Source organism: Schistocerca americana, chromosome X (assembly GCF_021461395.2).
Source record: "Schistocerca americana isolate TAMUIC-IGC-003095 chromosome X, iqSchAmer2.1, whole genome shotgun sequence".
NCBI lineage: Eukaryota > Metazoa > Arthropoda > Insecta > Orthoptera > Acrididae > Schistocerca > Schistocerca americana.
Window position 1 is genome coordinate 802216620 of NC_060130.1, and position 27781 is coordinate 802244400.

The following is a 27781-nucleotide window of genomic DNA, read 5'->3' on the forward strand; positions in this document are numbered from 1 at the left end:
CTTGCTAGTCAGTTGTGTGTTCATCGCAGCAGAGTTGTTGTTTGTCGTCAGCCGACGCTGACCTAGCCGCTCCGACTCGAACTAGACAGATCTCTGTAGACACGGAGTTCACTATTGTGTTTCTGTATCTTCATCAATAAAGATAAGTACCGACTTTTATTTAATCAGAGTGTTTGGGTTTTCATCTTTCTGTTCACTGTTCCAGCGGACCGGTCGGCCCGCTATTAAAAGTGAGGCGGTGACTTCGTAAGCCGTTTCTGAGGAGACAGTATTGAAGGTTGAGCAAAGCATGCGTGAAGATCGGCAGATCACCGTGGATGATCTCTACACGTTGGTTCCTGAGGTTTCCCGAAGCACCGCTCACAGAATTTTAACGGAAACATTGAACTACCGGAAGGTGTGCGCAAGATGGGTGCCACGCATGCTGACTGAGGACCACATTCGGCAACGAGTTGATGCTTCTCCCCCATTTCTTCACCGCCTTGCAGCCGAACAGGACAATTTTCTGGACTCAATTGTCATGGGTGACGAAACCTTTACACCTGAGACCAAGTAACAATCACGCCAGTGGCGGCATCCTTCGCAGCATGGCGGCGAGCTGGTATAACATGGGCATACAAAAACTGCTGCAGCGTCTACAAAAACGCATCGACAGAAATGGTGATTACGTCGAAGAACATATAAATGTTCAAGCTGTAAACTGATTTAAACCATTGCAGAAATAAACAGGTCTATGTACTTATAAAAAATAGGAGAGCTTACTTTTGGGATTACCCTCATATTTCGTCATTTCTGTACGGTCCTAGCAAATTTCCTGAGGTACACCAGTCGTTACTTTACTTTTTGTCGACTTCTCCTTCTTGAGGTCGACATCTTGAGTTCTGCCTGCTAAGGAAGTTGTTATTGCAGTCACTTACCGAGACCGATTTTCTGAAAGTACGTATTTCGTTTATAAAGTGACAAACTCTAACTACATGAAAGACACACAGAAGGTGAAGTAACTTGGAATGAGTTTGAGGACCGTTGTCTACAAAGTACTGAATCCTGGAAATGAATAGAGCATACACAGTTTCACACAATTGCAACTTTAGGAATTCATGTTGCTTCCTACTGAGAAGTTTTTCGTTCTCGAAGAAACATATCATAAGTGAGCATCAAATATATTTCACAGTTCTGCAAAGTACCTACGTTGGCGCTTTTAAGTCTGTAGTTTTTCAAGCCCTCACATTAGTTATTATCCGCTAGGAGGGTTAGAAGCTACCCCAAGTGCCGTGTTGCTGCTTCATTATAACGCACGTCTCCTTACCGCAAATGTAGTACGCATAAGTTACTCCAACTCCAGTGGGAGACACTCGAGTACCCGCCCTATAGTCCTGATCTCTCCTCATGCGATTATCACGTATAGATCCCTTAAAAAAGGCCTTGAAGCGTCGACGATTCCAGTCAGACGAGGCTGTGCAACTGGCAGTTACGAACTTCTTCACGCAGCAGGACACAGTGTTATACCCAACGGGTATGTTCAACCTGGTGTGCCGGTGGAATAATTAACGGCGTTTCTGCCTCATTGACATACCGATTCTGGACTGTACGGCCTTAGACAGCGTGCGTGTGTGTGTGTGTGTGTGTGTGTGTGTGTGAGTGAATTCCTAAGGGACCAAACTGCTTAGGTCATCGGTCCCTAGACTTACACTCTCCGCGCGGCTGTACGGCCTTAGATCGGAAACTTTCTCGTCGTCCGCCGGCCGGAGTGGCCGAGCGGTTCTAGGCGCTACAGTCTGGAACCGCGCGACGGCTACGGTTGCAGGTTCGAATCGTGCCTCGGGCATGGCTGTGTGTGTTTGTCCTTCGGATAATTTAGGTTAAATAGTGTGTACGCTTAGGGACTGATGACCTTAGCAGTTAAGTCCCATAAGATTTCACACACATTTGAACACACATTTTAATAAAAAACTGAATTAACGGCTCAGCACTGAACTCGAACGGGTGTCATGGGACATCCGCACCGAATAAATGCAACGAACAAAATGGGAACAACAATAAAAAAAAAGGTGGTCTGCATTCGAGCTTCATGAACTTAACGTGTATGAGGTGACGGTTCGTCTCTGGCTCAAACTTATTTTTTAATCTATATTATCGGAAGAAAGAGAAATTTTTCAAAATATCGCCGATATGTGTTTTTCCTTAGAAACTCTAAATATTCCCTATAAATACGGAAAACTGCATTCGTTCGCTGTAGTAGATGTCGTTTCAATTTATGTTTTCGGGTCTGAATGACAAAAACCATCCTGCATCGTGTGATGCCGAGAGCACATCCGACGAGTAGTTGTACATTGCTCTTGTGGTCTGGCACATTGTAGCTTACTACATTACTGAATAACATCATTCGCATCATTATCTACCAAACTTTGACTTGGGTTTTCCATGCCTGCGCCTTCGCACAGATACATCAGGCGCGTAAAACTTCTCTTGCGATTTTCTCGGAATTGCCAGAGTAGTCACCTTACTACTTGCACAGTATGTTGTTTTAATAGCCTACTAAAAGTGTACAAAGTTTGAAGTAAATCCGCGATCCCAACGCCTTCGCCTCCCCTTTTAAGCCTGTGCTCCATCTTAAGAAAGTCGTCGTCGGTGGGACTTTAAGCTCACATATTTGCTCTGTCTTCAAAGGCTTTACTGAATTACGTTTCCAGACCCTAAAATAGTCCAGGTTGCTTTTTACTTGTACTTGGTGACCGATTTCTTTTCTGTATCCATATTTAGGCCGACCGAAAATTGCTTCTTTAAGGCAAATATGATTTATGTAATAGTGTGATGACATTCTAATCAGAAAATAAATTAGTTTTGGATTTGTGAGAACGTACAATCTGTTTTTTGAAAGAACGGAGAACTGACATTAGATAACATGTGAAAGTTCCAACGTTAAGTCCCATAGTGCTCAGAGCCATTTGAACCATTTTGAACGTTGCAAGTGGAGGAACATCTAATCTCTAAGACCATTTAAGGTGACAAAGTTATGGGATACCTCTTAATATCGTGCCGGACCTCCTATTGTCCGGCATAGTGCAGCATCGACATGGCATGGACTCAACAAGGCGCTGGAAATTCACTGCAGAAGTACTGAGCCATGCTGCCACTATAGCCGTCCATAGTTGCGAAAGTGTCGCCGGTGTAGCATTTTGTGCACGAACTGACCTCTCGATTATGTCACGTAAATGTTCTATGGGATTCATATTGGGCGATTTGGATGGCCAAATCATTCGCTTGAATTGTCAAGACTTTTCTTCAAACCAATAGCGAACAATTGTGGGCTGGAGACGTGGTGCATCGTCATCCATAAAAATTCAATCGTTGGTTGGAAACATGAAGTCCATGAATGGCTGCAAATGGTCTCCAAGTAGCCGAACATAACCATTTCTAGTTAATGATCGGTTCATTTGGGCCAGAGGACCCAGTCCATTCCATGTAAACACGTCCCATACCATTATGGAGCCACACCAGCTTGTACAATGTCTTGTTAACAACTTGGTTCCATGTCTTCGTGGGCTCTGCGCCACACTAGAACCCTGCCATCAGCTTTTAACAACAGAAATCGGGACTCATCTGACAAGGCCAGGGTTTTCCGATCGTCTAGGGTCCAACTGATATGGTCACGAGCCCAAGAGAGGCGCTGCACGCTATGTCGTGCTGTTAGCAAAGCCACTCGCGTCGGTCGTCTGCTGCCATAGCCCATTAACGCCACATTTCGCCGCACTGTCCTAACGGATATGTTCGCCGTGCGTCTCACATTGATTTCTGCGGTTATTTCACGCAGCGTCGTTTGTCTGTTAGCATTGACAGCTCTACGCAAACGCCGCTGTTCTCGGTAGTTAAGTGAAAGCCGTCGGCCACTGTGTTGTCCGTGGTGGGAGACATTGCGAGAAATTTGGTATTCTCGGCACACTCTTGACACTGTTGATCTCTGAATACAAAATTCCCGAACGATTTCCTAAATGGAGCGTCCCATTCGTATAGTTCCAACTACCATTCCGCGTTCGAAGTGTATTAATTTCCGTCGTGCGGCCGTAATGAAGTTGGAAACCTTTTCACATGGATACTGAGTACAAATCGCAGCTCCGATAATGCCTTGCCCTTTTATACCTCGTGTACGCGATACTGCTGCCATCTGCATAAGCGCATATTGCTACACTGTGACTGTTGTCACCTCAGTGTAAAGATTACTATAATAATGAGGGGAAATACAATCAGGAGGCCATAAATTACGACAAGGAATGCATCGAAGAAAAGAAAACCTTCGACAGCTTGACGAGCTTCAATATTTCTACCGCGCGAAAGACCATTCTTGCAAACAATGGTGTATTTCAGAAGTTTGTAGATGCACCTATTTCTCGCTATGCACAACACTGGCCTTGATGTTTCAGATGTGAATTTATGAAACACAACGTATCCATGCAGATCTGATATGCCTTAAATTAGAAAAAGAAACTGTATTATTACAAACGTATGCATAAGGCGAACCACCATTTCAATCTCCGCTTAATGTGCAACTGATAGATATTTTCGTTGGACATTTTGCTCGTGCAGCATTTGTTGGAGCCTAAAATAGTGACCTAAGCAAAAATGCATAGTTTTCCAGTCGTCTCCGTAGCGATACATTATGTAAAGGACTCACTACTGCTACATATCTTGAATGATGTGTTCTTCAAAAAATTCACAAGGCGCACAATGCGGTACATGAAATTAAACAAAGAATGTGGAAAAGGTGAACAAGTATTTTCGGTAGTGTAAATTACCACCGTCACAGACATCTGTCCATCTTGCATTATTCATATGTAGCTCACATACTAATAGTAGTATGGTATTCTGCCTTGCGGCAGGTCTTCTCATGGGCTAAGCCTCTTCCACTTTTGTATGTCCATAGCCAGTCTGTTCATTTCTGAATATTTGTCTCCTTTGATATTGTCCAGCATTTGATATCGTCTTCTTCCTCTTCCCCTTTTTCCCTCTACCGTTCCTTCTATTCCTTCCTTCAATAAACAGTCCCTCCGCAAACAACGTTCAATCCAGTTCCGTTTTATCATTCTGATGACTTTCAAAATGTTTCTTTCTTCCCCAACTCTTCTTAATACTTCTTCATTCCTTACTCGGTCTTCCCATTTCACTTTTTCCATTCTTCTCCATATTCACATCTCTAGTGCCTCAGATCTTCTTTCATCTTCCTTCCTCAGTGTCCAGGCCTCCGCACCACACAGTGCAACGCTCCAATTGTAACATTTGGCAAGTCTCTTCCTCGGATCTTTGTCTTACTCTTGCTCTCTGGTTCAAATATAAATTTCTAATTAGCCATTTACCCCTCCGGTCAACTCCATGTTTCCTTAGGATTTCCATCAGTTTGTCCCATCTGACACAGTCAGAAGCCTTCTCAAGATCAATGAACACAACATTTACCTTCATTTTCTTCTCCATGTACCTCTACCCTATCACTTAGTAGCCCAATTGTAGTGTTGGCAGGAGAGCCAACACTGTGTTGCTAGAGGAGGCCGAAAAGCACGCTTTTAAACTCACGCAGACTGGCGCGAGGTCTGGAACCGTTAAGGGAATTAATAGTAGCAAATAAAGTACGTAGTTGATATAATACTTAACTTTAATCCACAATTGGTGTACATCGCTCTTGACGGTACATGTTATAATCTCAATATCAAATGCTATGGCGCCTTGCTAGGTCGTAGCAAATGACGTAGCCGAAGGCTATGCTAACTATCGTCTCGGCAAATGAGAGCGTAGTTGTCAGTGATCCATCTCTGGCTAAGTCGGCTGTACAACTGGGGCGAGTGCTAGTACGTCTCACTAGACCGGCCGTGTGGTGGCGCTCGGTCTGCAATCACTGACAGTGGCGACACGCGGGTCCGACGTATACTAATGGACCGCGGCCGATTTAAAGGCTACCACCTAGCAAGTGTGGTGTCTGGCGGTGACACCACACCAATGGCATCTCTAGTTCCCACTCCTTGCGTGAAACCAAATTGTTCATCTCCTATTACGCAATTCAGCTTTCCATATAGCCTTCTGTTGAGCGTCCTCGCCAAGACTTCGGCTGCATGCGATATCAGGCTCACTGTTCTATGTTCCTCACACTTTTTGCTGTTCTTTGCTTTTGTATAGGTATTAAGATACTTTCTGTAAAGCCCTTTGGCCATTTTCCTGTCATTTGATTACACAATTCAATCAACTCCATTTTCCCTTCTTTCTCCAATGGCTTCAGCGGTTCCGCAGGAATCTCATCAATTTCCATTGCCTTTCCATTTTTCATCTCCTTTATAGATGCTTCAATCTCACTAGTCAGTATTGCATTTCCTTTGCCCTCATCTGAAACTTTATCTGCTTCTTCTATCCCAAGCTCTTGTTCACTTGGTGGGCTGTCTGTAGCGTATAGCCATTCTATATATTCTTCCCATCTTCTCATTATTTCTTGGGGTTCACTCACCATTTTACCGTCTGCTGCCTCTACTTCCTTTAGTCCATTGTTGTTTCTCTTTTTCCTCAATGTCAAATCCATTGCTTCTTTGTACATCAAATCATATTTTCCTTCTTTCTCTAATTGCTCTATTTTGTCACACTTTTCTGTCAGCCATTTCTCCATTGCTTTTCTGTCTCCCTTCTTAATTCATTATTTAACCTCCTGTAGTTGCCCTTCCCTTCTTCTTTGTTTACAGTTTTCCATTTCCTGCTGTCATCCATCTTGGTTATCATATATGGTGTTACCTATTCTTTATTTACTTTTTTCCTCTCCTTGACTTCCAAGCGTTTCCTTAGCTACCTTTTTCATCCCATTTTTAAAACGATCCCATCTTCCTTTTGTGCATTCCGTTTTGTGTCCTTGCATCATGATTTCACAACATGCGTTCTCTAATTTTTCACAACTGCCTTTGTCTTTCAATTTCTCAAAGTTAATGTGCTCTCTCTTCTGTCCTTTCCAGGTTCTTTTCAATTTAACTAGAACCTCAGCTACATGGCTGAAAAATAATAGTACAATTCAGATGTTATTGAACTGCTTCGACATCATTACTTACTCCAAGTAAATCAAATATATTTTAATGTATCATCACCGCTTGCAAGGCATTCGCGTAGCAGTAGCACATTTTTAAAATTTTTATGAGGTAAAGCAATGTTGCTAGCATGAAGTTATCGAATTTCAAAGATATTAGAGGAAAAGCGACATTACCACTTCTTCAGCAGAATCAACAAATTGAAATTACATATTGCTCACTTTTTCACATACAGTGATTACTGCACTCACGAACGGAAAATACGCGGTGTGTCAAAAAGTAACTAGAATCTTTCAATTTCGCGTGTTGCATTAGTACGATTCACACGATTTTTTCGTTGTCCTGTTGGTATACATGTCATAAATGTGTCTGTACAGTGATATCCATATCGGGTACTTAGTAGTCTGTGGTCAGCTATCAAAGTGTTTATATGTGTTAAAGTAGTATCGGTGATTATTTATTTTGTAAAAAAATTGCTCGAGTAAAGTTTTAGAAACGTTGATTATTGCATTTGATGAGTCTGCTATGAATAACATAAGGGTTTACGAGTGGTGTAAGCGTTTCAAAGAAGTCTGTGAAGACGAAGATGAGGAGCGCCTTGGATGCCCCACCATATCATCAACTAAAGAAATCACCACGATCGAGTGCCTGTTCATAATGCACGGCCTGTGGCGGAGTGGTTACACGACAATAACATCCCTGTAATGGACTGGTCTGTACAGAGTCCGGACCTGAATCCTATACAATACCTTTGGGATGTTTTGGAACGCCGACTTCGTGCCAGGCCTCACCGACCGACACCGATACCTCTCCTCAGTGCAGCAGTCCGTGAAGAATGGGCCGCCATTCTCCAAGAAACCTTCCAGCACCTGATTGGATGTATGACTGCGCGAGTGGAAGCTGTCATCAAGGCTAAGGGTGGGCCAACACCATATTGAATTCCAGCATTGCCGATGGAGGGCACCACGAGCTTGTTAGTCATTTTCAACCAGGTGTCGGATACTTTTGATCACATAGTGTATCAATCTCCGTTACACAGTGCATGCTATTACATTTGTTTAATTAATAGTGTTTTGTCGTATAGTGTTTTATATTTATAAAAAGATTTTTTTCCTGTGAAAAATCAAATTTGGAGAAGAAATATTAACAAAATATACAGGTCATGTCACAAAAATTCAATGTATTTCGTTCAAGTTCGCACTTTTATGAAATCAAGTTAGCAAAAACCATGACCTGATGAAGAAAAACGAATGTCATTGTCGAAATCAGGACTGCAAAAATATTCAGAATATGCTTCAAAGACGTAAATAATTTTTAGAAACAATTTTTTGTAGCCCTGTGTTTATGGTTACTAGATTACTTTGAATTACTAACTTTTCAGCTCATCGATTCCGTTAACTGAGATTTCGACTTAGTTTCATCTATCTCACTGACATGTGCATTTCACATCTATTTCAAGGGAGGGCCCGAATTTAATAGTGTATAATAACAGTGGTCGGCTCTGAGCACTACGCGACTTAACTTCTGAGGTCATCAGTCGTCTAGAACTTAGAACTAATTAAACCTAACTAACCTAAGGACATCACACACACCCATGCCCGAGGCAGGATTCGAACCTGCGATCGTAGAGGTCGCTCGGTTCCAGACTGTAGCGCCTAGAACCGCACGGCCACTCCGGCGGCTAATAACAGTGGTTTTGATATATATATATATATATATATATATATATATATATATATATATATATCCCTCACCGATAAAATTTCAACACAGAGTTTCTCCTATTGGAGGAATAAGGAATAAAATATCTCGATAGACAACTACAGTTTTTATGTTAAAAAAAGCGTCCTCAAATTCGATGCGTGGTTCATATAGAGTAATATTGTAAATAAGAACTATTATGTGATTATCTTTAGAAAAGCTTAACAGTAAATTAAATTAAATGATAATATTTGTATTATGGTAGCTTACCAGTGAACGTGGAGCTTGTGAATATCCTCACAATTTTTGAACTCACAGGAGGTAGACTCTCAAGGGACCCGGAGAAAATTAAGTCTATTGTTCGATCATCCATGGTTGTTGATAGAGGAGATTTCTATGTTCCTGTAAACAAAACCAATCTAACAGTACATTATCATCAAATATGAAAAAAACAATAACAGCACACAATAACAGCGCTTAAAGCTGAGCAGTCACAACTGTAACGGATAAAAAGATAATGTTCTGTATTTTGAGTATCCACCATTTAAATGTTGACTGAGGATCAATTTTGATGCATGTAAACTTTTGCTCGTCCATATTCTGGTGCAAGTTAGAGCTCCTCCATGTCTGTCCCCTTTGGCGACTAAGTGTGATTCCTAACGTGATCTTGCTAGCCTGAAAGCAGTATTGCTGTAAAATATAATGTTATACTGGTGAAATGCATCCCAAGGTGACAGGTTGGGTTTTTGCTGATATTTGATTTATGGGCATAAGGCCATAGTCCAAGGCATGATTCTCGTCTTACACTGCCGGAGACCTTATTAGAAGCTTAAACGACTCAGAAAGCTGTTACAGACTCAAATAAGTTCAGTAAGCCGAACTGTTTATACACACTAAGACAAAAAAGACGACCGTCGAAGGAGTTTTGCAAATTGATCCCAAATTGATATTCGGACAGGTATCGACAGAAAGCGCAAAATTGCAAACTTTGGCGGCCGATGGATGGCTGTGTGAGACTACAGCGCAATTTCATCGTACAGCTGGCAAGGACAGTTCGATGATCCCTCTGCCAAGCACTTAAGTGTGATATGCAAGTATCCATGTGGATGTAGATGTAGACGGTAACCAGGAGACATGTTGATATCAAGTCATAAACTCTTTGCGAATTTCATTTCGTTACTCTGTTGTATAGTAATTATGTCGCGCAGGCAGGCGCATGAACAGTATCCGTAAATGTCAGCATTTGAGAGAGAACGTGTAGTTGGTCTCAAATACACTGGTTCGAGTAATCGGTGAATTGCTCGACATTTGAATAGGAGCGATGCAGGAATGGATGAACCATGGCCGAACACAGCGTCAACAGGGAAGCGGTCGACATAGAGAGACGACAGAACGCCAAGACGGAGCAACCGTCAGAGAGGAACTCAGAGCCTTGGATTCATCATTATCACCGATCTGACGTGCAGCTGGTGCTTCAGTGATCACGAGCATTGATACGTGGCTCACAGAAAGGGGGCTGAGCTCACGGTGCCCCTTGCGTAGTCTGCTGTGTACACGAACGAGCCCGTTGCAGTTGTGTTGGGCACATTCGGCCTGAAATGTCACTGACTGGAATAGACTTGTCTTCAGTGATGAGTCCCGGCACGGACTAAACCCCGATGACCAGTGAAGACATGTGTGGAGAGCCCCAGACAGCGGTGGGATACCAGCCTGACTGTCGCTCGCCATACCACCCGACAACCGAAAGTGATGGTCTGATGTGGCATCCGCGTTGACATTCGCAGCACCCTTGCATCACAACGGTACGTCAACGATATTGTATGCTCCGTTTTGCCCTTCATGGCAAACCATCCTAGACTTACATTCCAGAAAGACTATGCCCGCTCGCGCACGGTGAGTGCTTCTACTGCTTGTCTCCGTGGTTGCCAAACCCCTACGTCGGCCAGCAAGGTCGCCGGGTCTCTTTCCAGTTGAAAGTGTTTGAAGCATTACGGGCACGTCCCTCCAGCCATCTCGAGATTTTGACAATCTAAAGAGCTAATTGGACAAAATTTCGCACGATATCGCTAGGAATACATCCAACAAGGCTATCAACCAGTGCAAGCCGAATAATTGGTTACATTAGGGCCAGAGTAGGGCCAACGCCTTTTTGACTTGCTCAATTTGTGAAGCTCTTTCCCGTGAATAACTAATTCAGTTTTTTGAAATTGTAATCGTTTGTTTGTCTGTACATGTGCATCACATCTACCGATTTCGGTCCCATTAGAATAATTCCTTATTGAGGTGCGTTTTTTTTTTTTTTTTTTTTTTTTTTTTTGCCGTCTTAAAGTGTGTGTGTATCGATCGACGCACAGGTCGGTTCGTGACGTCATCAGGCCGCTGCCTAAGCTGGCGGAGTGTTATATGTGTCGTCCAGCCGCCAACTGCTTTTGTGTTTCTTTAGGCGGGTGTTAGTGCAAGATCCACTGCTGATTTATACGTGTCGTCCAGCCACCAATTGCTCTTGTGTTTCTTTAGGGGGGTGTTAATGCTTCTTTTTTGTTAATGCTTCTATTCTTTTCCGCAAGTGCGAGGGATTTTCTATACTACAGCGGGTGAAGTTCCTTTTCCGTGTTTAAACATTTCCAGCAGTGGAAGACGGAATATTAGGCAGAGAATTATGCCTTGGACCACGTTGGTTATGCTCACAAATCAAGTATCGGCAATAACGCAAATGTGGTCCGTGAAAAGCTGCAATCTAAGACTGGATTGTGTCGTTGGGTGTAGGAGGAGATAGAGAAATTACATTACATTAAATTAATACTTGTTCCATAGATCATGCATACGACGCTCTGTAGTGCTTTGAAACGTGTCCGTGTAACATAAATTTTCCTTACACGACAGAATCTCGTTTCTTTTTTTCGTTTTTTTTGCAATTACTCAGGGCCGGCCTTAGCCATCCAGGTGCCCCGGGCGAGTCGTCCAGTTGGCGCCCTTTATTGTATAAATAGCGAACCTGGCAGTGCTTTGCAACACGGTATTTGACTGTTTTCTAGAAATCGTCTTAAGTGGTTAATGGCGTCATCTTATGATCATAACATGGTTTTTTCCATCGTAAATTTGAGTATTTTATTTTTTTAAATGGAAATGAAATCCAAATAATCTGAAAGCCCGCTAAGACGCTCCATGTGAGTCTTGTGTAGCCTGTGACGTCAGTCCAGCATGCTGCTGTCGCTGCCGTAACAGTCAGTATAGCAGTGATATATTGTTTGGGTATTCACGTTTTGGGAAATTGTCTAAAAATATTGCGTAGTACTGCACTGTACATCTACAAAAACTCCAGAAAATTGTTTTTGCGGGTTCCAAACACAGAAAAGATGCGTAAAATGTGGTTGAAATAGGCTCGTATATCCCAAATATTTCTTTTCTTTTCTGAAGCACCCCTGTACTAAAGCGAACAAAACAAAACAAAAAGTATTCAAATTGGTCAAGCTATTTCTTTGTTTTGGTGAGACTAACACACAACAATTGATTTTTATATATAGGAGGTAATATGTATAACGAAAAAACACTAATTTTGAATTGGGTACCATATTTTTATTGAATTTAATATAACTGTAAGCCATAAACCTATATTTTCTGTCAGTCATCTGAACACAAAGCATATCACGCCTAATGAAAAAAATTATAAACGACTAAAATTTTACTTTTCTCGCTTTTCTGTCGGCAAAGTCTCTGATCAGATTAGCAAAGTCCAGGTTTTCTGCAACTTCATTTTCAATGGACAGTGAGGCCAAACTGGTTAGTCTTGTTTGAGACATTGTAGACCGCAAGTACGTTTTTATCAACTTCAGTTTGGAAAAACTGCGTTCGCCGCTTGCGACAGTCACTGGTATTGTTAGCAAAATACGTAACGTTATCCAGATGTTGGGCTATAACTCTTGAAGATTATGCTTTTTTATGAAGTTTAAGGCTTCAATAGGCGTTGCCTGGCTGTCTTCGAGATAGTGTTGCAGGCCTAAAATTTCGTCGCACAGCAAATTTCCATCAATATCTGACTTCATGTTGACAGTTAACTTTTCTTGTAATTTAGAACAGCATTGTATTAGTTCTTCTTTATTTTGATTTTTTTTAATGTCAAACAAGAAACTCCACGTCGCAGAAAATTCTTGCATCTGTTCAAATCTTTCTTTCATGGATATGTGCACGGTGTCCAACAGTGCATTGAAAAACTCTACTTTAAACTTCTTTTTTGGGTCAGTTATTTGATCATCAACAGCCTCTTCACCCGGCCTGCGTTTAATACGTCTTAATCGCATTTGTGGTTTAAATAATGGCTGCGTATCAAGATCCGAAGCCAGTTCAGTTGCTGTTACAATAGCTTGTTCGAAACCTGTTTGTCTATATGTTTCCAAATAAGAGCAACATTTGTCAAGGATTCCCATAAACTCGACAATTGATTGTGGGTGACTGACTTGCTTTACTCACAACGTTAATTTGAAACAGAACATCATACCATGTCACGAGAGAAACAATGAAGCTGAAGTCTTTTAATTGTCCTCCTAGTGTTGTCGCTTCGTGTGACACCGCAGCATCGCTTTGTTCAGTAGCATCGGCCAAGGAAACCAAAGCGTCATGCATTTCGCATAATTGATAACGAACCGCTTTGACGCTGTCAATTCGAGCTTCCCAGCGTGTGTCACTTACATTTTTCAGGGTGTATATCTTCAAATGGTCGGTCAAAATTTTCCATCTATTTACCGATCCAGCAAATAGATTAAACATTTTTTGTAACATTCCGAACAGTGTCACGGATTTTACTGATGATTTTGCCGCATCACACAATACCAAATTATAACTATGGCATCCACATGGCACAAAAAAAGCTAGTGGATTTAACTTCTTAATTCTGTTCTGGACGCCTTTATTTTTCCCCTTCATGTTCGCGCCGTTATCGTAGCCCTGTCCTCTGCAGTCATTAATGTTAAGGTCAAGATCACTCAATGTTTTTAAAATGCTTTCTGTGAGGCCTTCACCTGTTGTATCATCTATTTGCAGAAATGAGATGAAATGTTCTTTTACACTTACGCCATCCTCTGTTATCTCGGCGCATCTTAAAGTTATCGGAAGTTGTTCTTTGTGGCTTATATCTGGAGTACAGTCAGCTATGATTGCATAATACTTTGAACCCTTTATGCGGGATACGATTGTAGACATAACGTGTGATGCCATGAGTTCTATTAATTCATTTTGTATATTTTTGCCGCAATAATGGTCAGCCAAATCACCATTCAATGCCAGTCTGACGTGCTCTTCCATGATTGGATCAAACTTTGCCAATAACTGTACAAGACCTAAGAATTTTCCATTATTTGGGGTAAATAATTTATCTGATAACCCTCTGAATGCCATATTATTTTCAGCCAAATACAAAGTAATGTGCATCAATCTTTGAAGCACATTGCTCCATCGTAAACTTTCTTTAGAAATTAGCTTTTGTTCTTCTTTGTCAATAGTTAATCCAGCTTTAAACCTGATTTCAGCTTCAGTCCATTGAGTAAATGCTTTTTTGTGGTTAGGACTACTTTCATGCAGTTTCAGAGCTTCACTTAAATGTTTCCAATTTCTGAAACCCACAGTGGTAGTCAAATTAGTAGTTGACTTTAAATCAAACAGTCGACAACAAAAGCAAAAAACACTGTCGTTTGATACAGAATAAACTAGCCACCGTCATCTGATAGTTTCTTCGTTTGATAGTTTTGTTGTGTAATGAGTTGAAGAGAAATGACGCCCATTTTCATCTTTTGGAAAGTTATTTAGACATACTTGTGAGGGTCCACATATTATAATGCGATCTATATCTCTAGCATTAAGTACTTTTGGCCACGTACCTACATCAGAAACATTGTACTCTTTTATTGCAAGAACGTTGATACTTTCATCGACCACAGATGTCATGTGTTGATTTTGACTTGGAGAAATATCAGAGGATTCATGCAATGATGTACTGCGCTGGTCAATTTGATCACCTTCAATAGGTGATTGTATATTTTTTGTGTATAATTGTTCACAGTCTGAAGAAATATTTGCTGATACATGGACTTTTGATTCAATATCTGAAGTATTCGCCTTAGAATTTCCTTTAAGGTACTTATAAATATTAATGTGCTTTTTAGTTTCTTCAAGAACTTTTTCTTTTTCAGCTTTTCTTTTCCGATTTTCTGAACCAGAAAGCTTTTTTTTAATCATTTCCTTCTCTTCTGGCATGATTTAATAATTTGACAAATTATTGCTTGGACACTGCTCTATTTCGCGACCACAAAAAATCGATCTATAACAAATAAAGAAATTCACCTATCAGTAGACGTAACTAGAAAAAAACCGGAACTGAATTTAAAAATGTTTTTCGCACCTACCAGAAAATTAAAATGTTGACACAGTCACGACACTCGTTTCACTCACAATTATTCAGCCACGAAAACATGACCGCTGCCTCCGACTCTTACTGACAATTACTGACATGCGGGTGCAAATCGTAGCGCTGCCAACATATGCAGTCTAACAAACATTGTGTGGCGCTGTATTGTTTCAGTAAGTTAGGGGAGAATTCTCTATGAATGCAGTGCACGCATTGCATGATCTATTAATTAATGTACATGAGTCATTAAGTCACAAATATTCGATATAAATACATTCGTACTAATTAAATCATAATGTAATGTATATTTCACAGTCTGTATTTTCTTTTATTTGGAGCGACCGGTAGTTTCTGTTGTAAACGAGAGATGGTGCGGCTGCATGGGCTCTGCCTTGTTGCAGTTCTTGAAACAAATAAGAGAGGCGCTTTGGTAGAGCCCGTGCTAGCCCGCGTCAAACATGGATGGTTGCAGACAATACGAAGATTGCATTCAGCATGATTTCTCTTCTGCTACCCCGAATTCATCGCGCATTCGTGAGATTAGCGACGTATGTTGAATGAGACTGAATAATATTTTAGTTTCGCGAAATGGGTGATTGTAAATTGTAATTTTTTTTTTTACATGCGTTTAGTACGTGTCGCCCCTTGGCCCCCGGCGCCCTGGGCGACCGCCCGAGTCGCCCCACCCTAAAGCCGGCGCTGCAATTACTACTCCATATATACAAATTTGCATTTAAAAGCTGGTTGGCTGTCTGTCAGACTTTTAATGCTATTTGGTATATGACGAAAGATTTTTCTTTCAGCATAATTCACCCCTTTCTTTGTCAAAGTCAGATTTAACTAAGAACAGTGAAGATCATCCTTTCTTCTAGAGTTCCTATTATATTTGAATTGGAATGGGTTGTTAATAATAAATTTCATAAGTGAATATATGTATTGAAAGGGTTCTGTGAATATCCTGAGTTCCTTAAGTAAACGTCTGCAAGGTGGTCTTGGATGGGCTCGACAATTATTCTGATTACACGCTTTTGTGCAATGAATACTTTTTCCCTTAATGATGAATTGTCCCAAAATATGATGCCAAAGCAGTGAATGAAACCGAGCGAGGTGGCGCAGTGGTTAGCACACTGGACTCGCATTCGGGAGGACGACGGTTCAATCCCGTCTCCGGCCATCCTGATTTAGGTTTTCCGTGATTTCCCTAAATCGATTCAGGCAAATGCCGGGATAGTTCCTTTGAAAGGGCACGGCCGATATCCTTCCCCATCCTTCCCTAACACGAGCTTGCGCTCCGTCTCTAATGACCTCGTTGTCGACGGGACGTTAAACACTAATATCCTCCTCCTCCGCAGTGAATGAAAATTGGCATAGTAGGCTGATTTACTGATATGTTTATCACCAAAATTTGCCATAATTCTTATGACATAAATAGGTGAATCTAAACGTTCCAGCAGATCAATGTGTTTCTTCCAATTCAATTTCTCATCACTGCACACAGCCAGAAATTTTGAATATTCTGCTTTAGCAATAGATTTCTGTTCAAAGTCTGTATTTAGCAATGGTGTTATGCCACTTACTGTAAAGAATTGTATGTACTGTGTATTCTCAAAATTTAGTCAGTGTCCATTTACAGTGAACCACTTAATGATTATCTGATAGACATTGTTTACAATTTTCTCATCTAATTATTGTTTGTGAGGTGTGATATCATCAAAATCTTGCATCATCATGAATATAGAGAGACAAGTCATTAATATGAACCCTGTGGGACACCACTCTTGATACCTTCATAGTTAGAGGATTCCACTGATTTTTCTAGATTATCTGTACTGTAAATTTCAACTTTCTACATTCTTCCAGTTAAATATGAGTTAAACCATTTGTGCCCTGTCGCACTTATACCGCAATACTTAAGCTATACTTAAGCTTATCTAGGTGAATTTCATGATTCACACATTCAAAAGCCTTTGGGAGATCACAAAAAATCCCAATGCATAATGTTTGCTTATTCAGAGCATTTAATATTTGATCAGTGAAAGCATATATATATAGTATTTTCTGTTGAAAAGCCTTTCTGAAACAAAACTGACTTTTTGTTGGTACTTCACTTCAGATATGTGAAGCTAGTCTTGAATACATTATTTTTTGAAGAATTTTGGATAACGCTGTCAGAAGTGAGATTGGGCGATAGTTGTTAGCATCATACCTATTCCTTTTTTATGCAATAGTTTAACAGTAGCATATTTCAGTTCATCCAGAATTATTCCCTGTTTTAGTGAGCTACAACATGCGTGGCTGAGGATCCTGCCTATCTATTAGGAACAAGTACTTAATACTCAGCTGAAAATTCCATCAAATTCCATGTGACTTTTTACTTTTGAGTGAATTTATTATTTCCATAATTTCAGAAGGGGAGGTGGGTTGAATTTCAACTTCATCCAATTGCATAGATACTGCCTCTTTAATTTACAGCCTTGCACTTTCTAATAAACACCTAGATCCTATTTTCTCTACAACACTTAAAAATGATTATTAAATTATGTTCTATTTCTGACTTTTTGTTAACAAACTTTTCATTGAGTTTAATAGAAATACAGTCTTCCTATTTCCCTTTTAACAGTATTCCAAATTGTTTTAATTTTATTATCAATGGTACTAATATCAGTGCACATACTTCAGGACTTTTTAATAACTTTTTTTAATATAGTGCAGTAGTTTTTATAATGGTTGACTCTTTCTGGATCGTTACTCCTTCTAGCGATAGGATCTATTTCCCTTTTCTGTTTACAATATATTTTTATCCCTTTAGTAAGCCAGGACTTTTTAGATGGTTTCTTATAATTAAGTTTCATTGTTTTCTTAGGCAGAATGTTTTTCAAATATACTCACAAAAGTATTATGAAATAGGTTAAATTTTAAATTACTATCAGGTTCCCTGTACTCCTCATCCCAGTCTAACTTTTGCAAACTTTCCCTAAGATTTCCAGCTCTTAAATCGTTAATAGAATGTACTGTTCTGGAGGACTGTTCTGCATTATTGTAAGGAACCATGCCATATACTGCAACTAGCTGTGCATCATGAGCTGAAAGTCCATCCTTAACAGAAAAAGTTTTTATTTGATTAAGTTTATCTTGGTCTATGAAAACGTTATCTATCAGTGTGCTGATTTCCTGTGCTACCCAAGTAGGAAAATCAATAACTGATGTCAAATTGAAAGAAACAAGTTATATTTCAAGGTCAAGCTTTCTATCAGAGTTGTTCAGAAAATCTACATTGAAATCCCCACAAACAAAAATTTCCTTCCCTCTGTCTGACAGATAGCATAACAAAGAATCCAAGTTTTTCAGAAATAGCTGAAAATTTCCCAATGGGGACCTATACACACTTACAATTATAAAAGTACCATCATTTAGTTTAAGATCGCAGACATATCCTTCTATACATTGCTCTTCACAAAATTTTTAGTTTCTAAATTTTTCACACTATGATAATTTTTTAACGACTATGGGAGGAGGAGGAGATTACTGTTTAACGTCCCGTTGACAACGAGGTCATTAGAGACGGAGCACAAGCTCGGATTAGGGAAGGTTGGGGAAGGAAATCTGCCGTGCCCTTTCAAAGGAACCATCCCGGCATTTGCCTGAAGCGATTTAGGGAAATCACGGAAAACCTAAATCAGGATGGCCGGACGCGGGATTGAACCGTCGTCCTCCCGAATGCGAGTCCAGTGTGCTAACCACTGCGCCACCTCGCTCGGTACAACGACTATGGGAACTCCTCCTCTATCCATAGTGTCTGTACTTACATGTACTGAAAAGTTATATCCATCTACATTTATCTTTTCCAAATCTGTGACTGTATGGTGTAAAGACAGGCGTAGTACATCTTTTCTACCCTCAGTTTCTAAATCTTCTAAACAGACCAGAAAGTCATCTACTTTGCTTTTTAATCCTCTGATATTCTGAAGCAATATCATAAGAATATTTGTCACTGAACTTTTGTGAGAATCTTGTGATATACTAACTTTATTTTTTTACTGTACTTTCGTGAGAATCTTGTGATATTTTAGCATCTCTAGTATCTTCCTGTCTGAGCTTCTCATTAAGCTTAATTTCATTCAGTGTTGAATCATTGGACACTAACCTTAGCCTAAAAAATAGGTACTCCCACGAGTTTCAGTACCCCTCCCCTTTAAGACTTTGCTGTCATCCTGTCCAGTTTAACCTTTCCTTTCCTATTCAGATGCAGGTGTTGCCTCGTGAAATCCCACCTACCACTAGCATCAATAGGAACCAAACCTCTGCCTGACAAAGTAACTGCCCGAAGCAGCTGATGTAACTCCATATTGACCCTTCTGACAGAGCTGCTCAACTCGGGCCAATCATACTGCATGAAAGCAAGAACCAGGCCAACATTTGTAAGGTTCGTTGCAGATACTATTTTTATCAGGTCACACTCAATATTGTAGCCCTGATCCCTATCAATATTGTTTTCTGCTCCACCTACTATGACAACGTGATCCTGCTGTGTAAAACCATTGCACAATGATCCTACATCCTCTATCACATGGCTAAGACATTCAATGGGCTTGAAAAAACTTGTGACCTGGTACCTGTCGCCTAATTTTTCCTGAAAGATCTGGGCCATACCTCTTCCACAGCCACTATGTAGTAACAAAACTTTCCTGCTACTTACTACTTATTTTTAAAAGTGAAAGTCTGATGAGTATTAACTACACTTACTTCTACCTGAACCTCTTCCTTAGTTAACTGAGGTAGCAAGCAAACCTATTGTTTGTGCTAATGATTAAACTGTCAGATACTGTTCTCTTTCTGTGGCCCCTATTCCTTGCTACCACTTCCCACCTGTCTTCACCCTTCTCTCCCCTTAACCTCTTCAGTTCCCCTTAGCACTATCCAATTCAGCCTCAAGGGCTCTATTCTTTCCTTCCTGTTCAGCTATGTTCCTATTCCCTGAACATACTTTGCAATACCATGGAAGAGACACATTTACTTCCCCAATTCCCATACCACCACATTCCCCCCAATGTAACCATCTGTCACGACGGCTGCACAGATCCCCAGAACTAACTTTCCCATGGCAGTTCAAACACTCCTCGCTCATGGTTTATCTAGACAATAACAGTAATGTTGTTAATTACAGATAACAACAGTCAATAAAGTTATGTGGCGCGCTAATATATGTGTATACTCTTAATATAGTAATATAATGCGCTTAAAATAATGTTAAAACTCAAAACTTGTGTACCCGAAACATTAGGCCTAAGATCACGTGTGTTATAAGTTTCTTTTCCATTACAGGTTGACTGGAATGAACACTAATTAATATATTAGTTTTGCACACACTGCTCTGTTCAGAATTTCACATATGAAATTACTTCGACTCTATGCCAAGTCATTAGTTCGAACACGAAAACTAGAACGTATTTCCATGGGAGCTCATAATACATATGACTACTGATGCAGTGTCCTACTTCTTAAGTGAACATAGCGTGCCAGGTACCTTATACACTTATTTATTTCGCAAATACATATTTCTTCTTCAGTTTGCTTAAAATTGCACATATCGTATGTATTACTTTTAATATCTCTAAAACAATAAAACAACAACAAAGTTTTAGTAAATTAAGGCTATGAAATACATTTAATAAGAGAAAACAGCCAATTTTGCTGTAATCTGTGAATATAAAATACGGACAGCACAAACTTAAGCAATGAGCTGACTTATACAGGTGAATTTTTGTCGGACACACGATGACACTTTTCTGAGAACACTACTGTGTTTTTATCGGAAATAAATCACTTCTCGGAGATATCAAAAGGTTGACCAGATGTATGGAAGTTTTTTGAAGAGCAGAGATCCGAAATTGTGGTACATGTAACCACATTTTATCAATTTTGCAATGGTTGTGAAAAAGCCAGTGACTGTAACAAATAAGGTAATATCTCATAAAGTAATGAATTTCTGCTAACAGACAGTATAAGATAGTTTTCATGTTGATAAACACGAGACGTTTCGAGGTTTCATTCTCATTTTAGATCCTTGTTCTTACATATTTTTATATACAGGGTGTAAATAAATTTCTTTTACAGACTCTAATGATAGATTCTTACACCAAAACAAGAAACGTCTGTTAAAAACTGGCTGTACAACGCATACTTTGCGGGCTATGAGCACTTCCTCAATAGAAGAGACGGCTTTCACAGTAGCGAAGATGAACAAGTGTTCATAGGTGTTAAGATGTGCATTTTAGAGCCCACATTTAGCCGATATTATTTCTCATTTTTTATGTAATGAACCTCTCCTCAAAGTCTGTAAAGGGAATTTAGTTACACCCTGTATAATCATCTAGTTAGTGTGATTACCGAGCGATTTATTGCATTTTAAGTTTTGCTTCTCTATTCTGCTGTGAAGCTAAAAAGTTCAGTATTTAAAACTATATAAGCCAATAATCTCAATATTGTTGTATTTACTTACTATATGTGAGATGTCTGGGGTTACAGTACACAGCTCCGGCATACATCTGTCACAAAACGTAAAAAATTTAAAGAAAAATATCGTCTTGTCAAAGTTTACACATTTTCTACGGAGAAAGGCGGATATTTTTTAAGACGATGCATTTTCACAGATATTACTTATATAAATATAAACAAATCTTCTATCATTGAAATACCTGATGAATCTTTGTTTTCACACAGTTTTCCTGAAAAACTCTTGAAAAGCTCTTTAAATCACTTTCCAACATTACATTCACTATATTGGTTCCTACTTTGTATTGTGGCAACCTAACTCTAATTCCACTATCAAATCCATTGTGTAACCTTTGTTCAAATATTAAGATCTTGTTTTCTGTCTGTGAACAGATGGCCTGAATACATATGTTCCTGCGGCTACTGCGTATTTTGCACATCTGTTGTGGATGTATACAGTGATGTGTTCCATATCTCTGGTTCAAAAATGTCTGCCAGTTTGTCCTAGGTATATTTGGGAACAAGCTGTACGCATTTTGTTATAAATCCGTGCTTCTACGTAACACCCTTGTGAACAATATGGTTTATGTATTAACTTCTGTCCTAATTTATTGATTGTGGAAACAATTATTCCGGTTTTTGTGTGATCTGAAAGTATTTGTAGCCCTCTGTGAGATTTTGCCTAAGAATGGAATGCTGGATTAGCAGTTTGTGCCTAGTATTTCTTTATTTCAGTTGGTTGTAACTGGCTACGTAGAAGGAGTAATTGTATGCTGTTGTTTACTTCATGTTCTATAGAGAATGTTATTTTACCGAGTAAATTAGTGAAAAAGAATCTATGGTGCCACCAGTATTCCCTTTTGTTATAAGTGCTGTATCATTGTTAAAAGTGCTGTATCATCCACATATCTCGCGTGAAAAAATATTTTCATGATGCACGTTTCATTATCCTGTAATATCTGTGGTTCAGAAGTATACTGTATCTGCAGCGTTACCAGAAATACGAGAGCCCAGTGTCAGAGTATCAAGTAACATGTAAATCTAATCACTGCGTCTGAAAATAAATATCAGATTCAGAACGTACGGCCCCTACTTACCGAGAGTGGAAAATTACCTTACATGACTGAATTCCAGAGCTCCAAAGTTAAAAGCTCAAATAAAATTACTCAATGAGGAACATCCAGTCAGATCAGTAGTTAATTCAATAGTCAACGTTGCTTACAAACTCTCCCTTAAACTAAATGAAATAATTTCTAAAAGCTACCTATACAGCAAAACGTACTCCATAAATGGCACTAATTCCTTATCTAAGAGTTGAAGTATGTTAAAATTATTGAAGGTTCACATTTTTCATCTCTACATACAGAAGATTATACTACAACATTCCGAACCAAAATGTCACAGATATCATTCAAAACAATGTATTGAAATACGAAACGCTGTCTTCATAGATACTATAGAAACTTTGGAACTCTTCAGATTAATTTTAAGCTAAAATTATTTCAGATTAAATAATAATATTTGTATGCAACTTAATGGAGTGGCAATGGGATTTTCTTTTTCTGGCACTATTCCTGATATACGGGGTGGTCATATACGGCCTGAAAAGCTTGTAGGGGTGTTGCAGGGTAGGTTGTGGTTAGAAATAACTGTTAAGAGAAAAATTCGATACCTTGCACCGTTCCCGAATTATTTAGCACTGAACTTAGCCACTCAGGCCGTAACGGCGCAAATCCAAGCAGCCCGGCAATACAATTAATGTCAGTTGTTCTCATAGTGTAAATGAAAGCGCACGATAATGCTCAGCTTTTGGCTCGGGTTCGAACTTTAGTGCCGTCCCATGTCCAGTGTTTATATATTTTTCTTGTTCGGTTTTGGGAAACCAAACGAAGAACTTGTTTGGCGACTCCGTGTCTGGCGATCCGCTTCAATCGAGCGCAACAGTTTGATCGGCTAACTTCAATGCTAAATAAGTCGGAAACAGTAACTTCTCAGCACAACTTACTCTATAACACCCCTACAAGCTTTTCAGGCCGCTTCTGACCACCCTGTATTTTGAATAATCTTGAAATATAAATGGAGACATTGGAGACACTACAGCCAGAGTGGCCGTGCGGTTCTAGGCGCTACAGTCTGGAACCGAGCGACCGCTATGGTCGCAGGTTCGAATCCTGCTTCGGGCATGGATGTGTGTGATGTCCTTAGGTTAGTTAGGTTTAATTAGTTCTAAGTTCTAGGCGACTGATGACCTCAGAAGTTAGGTCGCATAGTGCCCAGAGCCATGTGAACCAACAAAGCACGACTACAGAACCACCTTCAACGTTCATTGAAAGAAAACACTGGCCAACACTAGTAAATTCATGAACAACTGTCAAAAGCAAGTTGCATACAGCTCACTGCTTCATAAGGCATATAAACTGCACTAAACAAACACAATTCCCAGAATGAAATAAACACCATAAAGGAAAATGCAGGAGATAATGACATCCAAAACAATGTGATACATAGGATAAAAATATAGCTTGAGACAGCTAATGCACAAAAGGAAATACACTTCACAACACAATCAAAGGGTATCTTCTTTGAAATACCGAAACTGCCTCACATTGCGACGCACAAATTTGAAATTTGGCTCAAAGGTTCAAATGGCTCTGAGCACTATGGGACTTAACTTCTGAGGTCATCAGTCCCCTAGAACTTAGAACTACTTAAACCTAACTAACCTAAAGACAACACACACATCCATGCCCGAGGCAGGATTCGAACCTGCGACCAGGCTCGAAGGTGCCTGCAGGCTTTCTCTGTAGTGGTGCAAAAGCGTTACACCCTGCAAAGTTACCTTCGGGCTCGAAGACATTTCAAACAGCAAAATGTCGACACATGCGAAGAAAAGGCCAGAGCTTAGAAGTTCATCTGACGTTTAAAATGGATTAATGATGTCACATTGGAACCAAATTTCACTATAGTTCTGCCCAACGCCACCGTAGATGTGCCATCCTTTTACCAAGTAGTTCCATCATACACATCAGAGCAAAAATCGCAGTCGTGCTACACTCCAAACGACTGCGATCTCATTCAGTGGGGTCCAGTGGCCCTCCTTGAAAACGGATTGAATCGTCCGAGGAATGTCAGCAGTGTCAAAGGTTGCCAGTAACGCCGTCCTGTTGCTCGCTGCACTGCGAACTGTCGTTTTCGATCGCGAAATGTGTGGGAATCAACACTCCAGGGGAAGGGACGCCCTTTATGCCACCCTCTGAAGCATTTTCGGGTCGATTCTGAGCGTTTGTGTGTCTGAAATGTTTTCCTCGGCCACCCATAAGAAAACCGTGCGATTTCAACGCTGGGCATCGCCTTCTTACCTCCATCGCACAGGTGTCAAGAGAACGGGTAAAATGTGGGTAAGGGGTGTGTGACGACCTTCCCATTGTGTGGAACGTCCACGGTGGCGTTGGGCAGCATTGTGGTGAAATTTGGTGCCAGTGTGACATCATTAACTAACCATACATTTCACATGAACTTCTGCGAGCCCAAAAGTTCATATGTGAACCATACTTTCCGCAGTACCCATCCGTAGAAGCACAGATATACAGTCCAGTTACATTAATGTGACCAACTATGTTCGACGTCAACGTGCAGGAACCACTCACAGACGGCAGTTGGCAACACTAGCAGTGGAAGGTACATGAAGTGTGTCAGTGGGACACGGAGCGGTCCGAAAGGGCATGATCATTGGCTTCTAGGTCAATGGTATAGCATTTCCAAAATGGCTAAGTCTGTAAACTGTCAACGTGCCGCCGTGATTCATGTCGAACCCGGCGTAGTCGTAAAATGTGGGGTGTCTGGAAAACCTGCTTTCTCGGATTGCTAGACAAAATTCAAACGAATCGTATTAATGAATGTTATTACAAAAGGAAAATATAAAGTTCTTAACTTTGAGAAATACAGATGTGTTGAAAGCAAAGGACAATAGACAAAATAAGCAAGGTTCTTCAATATAACACTTCCAAGTTTCAGCTACAGCAAAGCAAAATAATGAGCTTTGACACTTCTATTCAGGTCGCTGGTGATGAAGCTCTAGTAGAAATGGGCCGCGACCAATCGGGCGCGGCGCTTATGTCCTCTTCGCATAGAGGCCACTGCTGTCGCGTTGTCATCCTGGAAAGGGGTCAGTTAGCGGGCAATTGGCTGCCGTCTTCTTCGCAGCCCTCTCTGCTCTCTCGTTCCCGACTGGCGTGCCAGTGCTTGACTTCACGCCATAACAGTTAAGACTTGGCTTGTTTGGGGAAGGAGACCAGACAGCGAGGTCATCGGATTGGGGAAGGAAGTCGGCCGTGCCCTTTCAAAGGAACCATCCCGGCATTTGCCTGGAACGATTTAGGGAAACCACGGAAAACCTAAATCAGGATGGCCGGACGCGGGATTGAACCGTCGTCCTCCCGAATGCGAGTCCACTGTGCTAACCACTGCGCCACCTCGCTCGGTAACAGTTAACATATACTGTGCATGGCAAACTGGCGCTATCGAAAACTGGTGCCGGGGCAACTTTAGCGCATCACAGCTCATAGATGACAGTGGTGAACGACGGCTGCGGAAATGTATTAGGGCGAATAGACGTGCAACAGTTGAGCAACTGACCTCCCAGATGATCCAAGGGGCTACCAACAGCGTCTCCTCAACCACTGTTCAGCGAACATTGCTGCACGTGGTCCTCCGCAGCTGGCGCCTGGTTCATGCACCCATGCCTAGTGCTGTTCATTGGCGACGAAGACTGAAATTTGCACGCCAATACCGCAACTGGACGTCCACTGCGCGACGACAGATGGCCTTTTCAGATGAGTCACGTTTTCTTCTCAAACGGACAGATGGCCGTTGGAGTGTCCGGTGTGAAATGTCTGAAAGCAAGCTTAAAAGCTGGAGGTGGGAACGTTACGGTCTGGGAAATTGGGAAATGTATCGTGGCATTCCCTGAGTAACCTCGCCGTTGCGGAAGGCGCAATGGATCAATACCAGTATGCATCTGTCCTTAGGAACGATTACACCCTTACATGCTGTTTGTTTTTCGTCGGCACAATGAAATATACCATCAGGGCAATGCACTTTGTCACAAAGCTCGCAATGTAGTGTGCAGTTCGATGGTAGGTTTACTATACTCTCACGGCTGTCAAAACCTCCGGATTTAAACCCAGTGGAGAATCTGTGGCACCACCCGGAGTGGGCTGTCTGCACTGTGGATCCTCAACCGATAAACCTAGGGCAGCTGGCCGTCGCACTGGAGTTTGCACGGCTCGACATCACTGTCAGTATATTCCAGACCCTCACTGACTCTCTTTCTGCGCGTCTCGCAGCGGTTTGCGTTGCAAAAGGTGGTTATTCAGGCTTTTGACAGGTGTTCACATCAATGTGCCAGGACAGGTTATAAAATTCACTGCCTGATAAAAAAATGACGTAGCCAGGGGATATGTTCGAATGCTACTGTAACTCCATACACATACAAACCATCGGCGGGTATGTAAATGATTATAGAGTTGCAATTCTCTGACAGCTTGAATATCCACCAGAATACAGTAGTGTAGTTTGTGTTGAATATTGGTACTCGGCCTAGTAGTATAGATAAGAGACGTGAACAGCATCAGATGTTGAGTGCTCGTTGTGACAGAATATTTCACGCATGAGGATTGTACAAACATACCGCCGTTTGAGTCTCGTACAGATTCCCGTATGGAGCACATAGTGATAGACATCTCTGGGGTTGTGAAGCAACTGAATGGGTTAAAAATAAATAAATCGCCAGGTCCTGATGGGATTGCAATTCGGTTTTACAGAGAGTACTCTACTGCATTGGCTCCTTACTTAGCTTGCATTTATCGCGAATCTCTTGCCCAACGTAAAGTCCCGAGCGACTGGAAGAAAGCGCAGGTGACGCCTAGCGCAGGTGACGCCTGTATATAAGAAGGGTAGAAGGAAAGATCCTCAAAATTACAGACCAATATCCTTAACATCGGTTTGTTGCAGGATTCTCGAACACATTCTCAGTTCGAATAGAATGAATTTCCTTGAGACAGAGAAGTTGCTGTCCATGCATCAGCACGGCTTTAGAAAGCAACGTTCCTGCGAAACGCAACTCGCCCTTTTTTCACATGATATCTTG

At 40.9% G+C, this 27781-nt stretch overlaps 1 protein-coding gene across 1 annotated transcript in view; it reads right to left on the reverse strand.

Annotated features, from left to right (window-relative positions):
* The window catches only part of LOC124556328 (NACHT and WD repeat domain-containing protein 2), a 314048-nt gene extending 304931 nt beyond the window's left edge, over positions 1–9117 (reverse strand). Inside the window, exon 1 of the mRNA XM_047130299.1 lies at positions 9015–9117. Within this exon, the coding sequence (XP_046986255.1) occupies positions 9015–9117 (103 nt within the window). The remainder of the gene's footprint in view (positions 1–9014) is intronic.
* Between the last annotated feature and the right edge of the window lie 18664 nt (positions 9118–27781).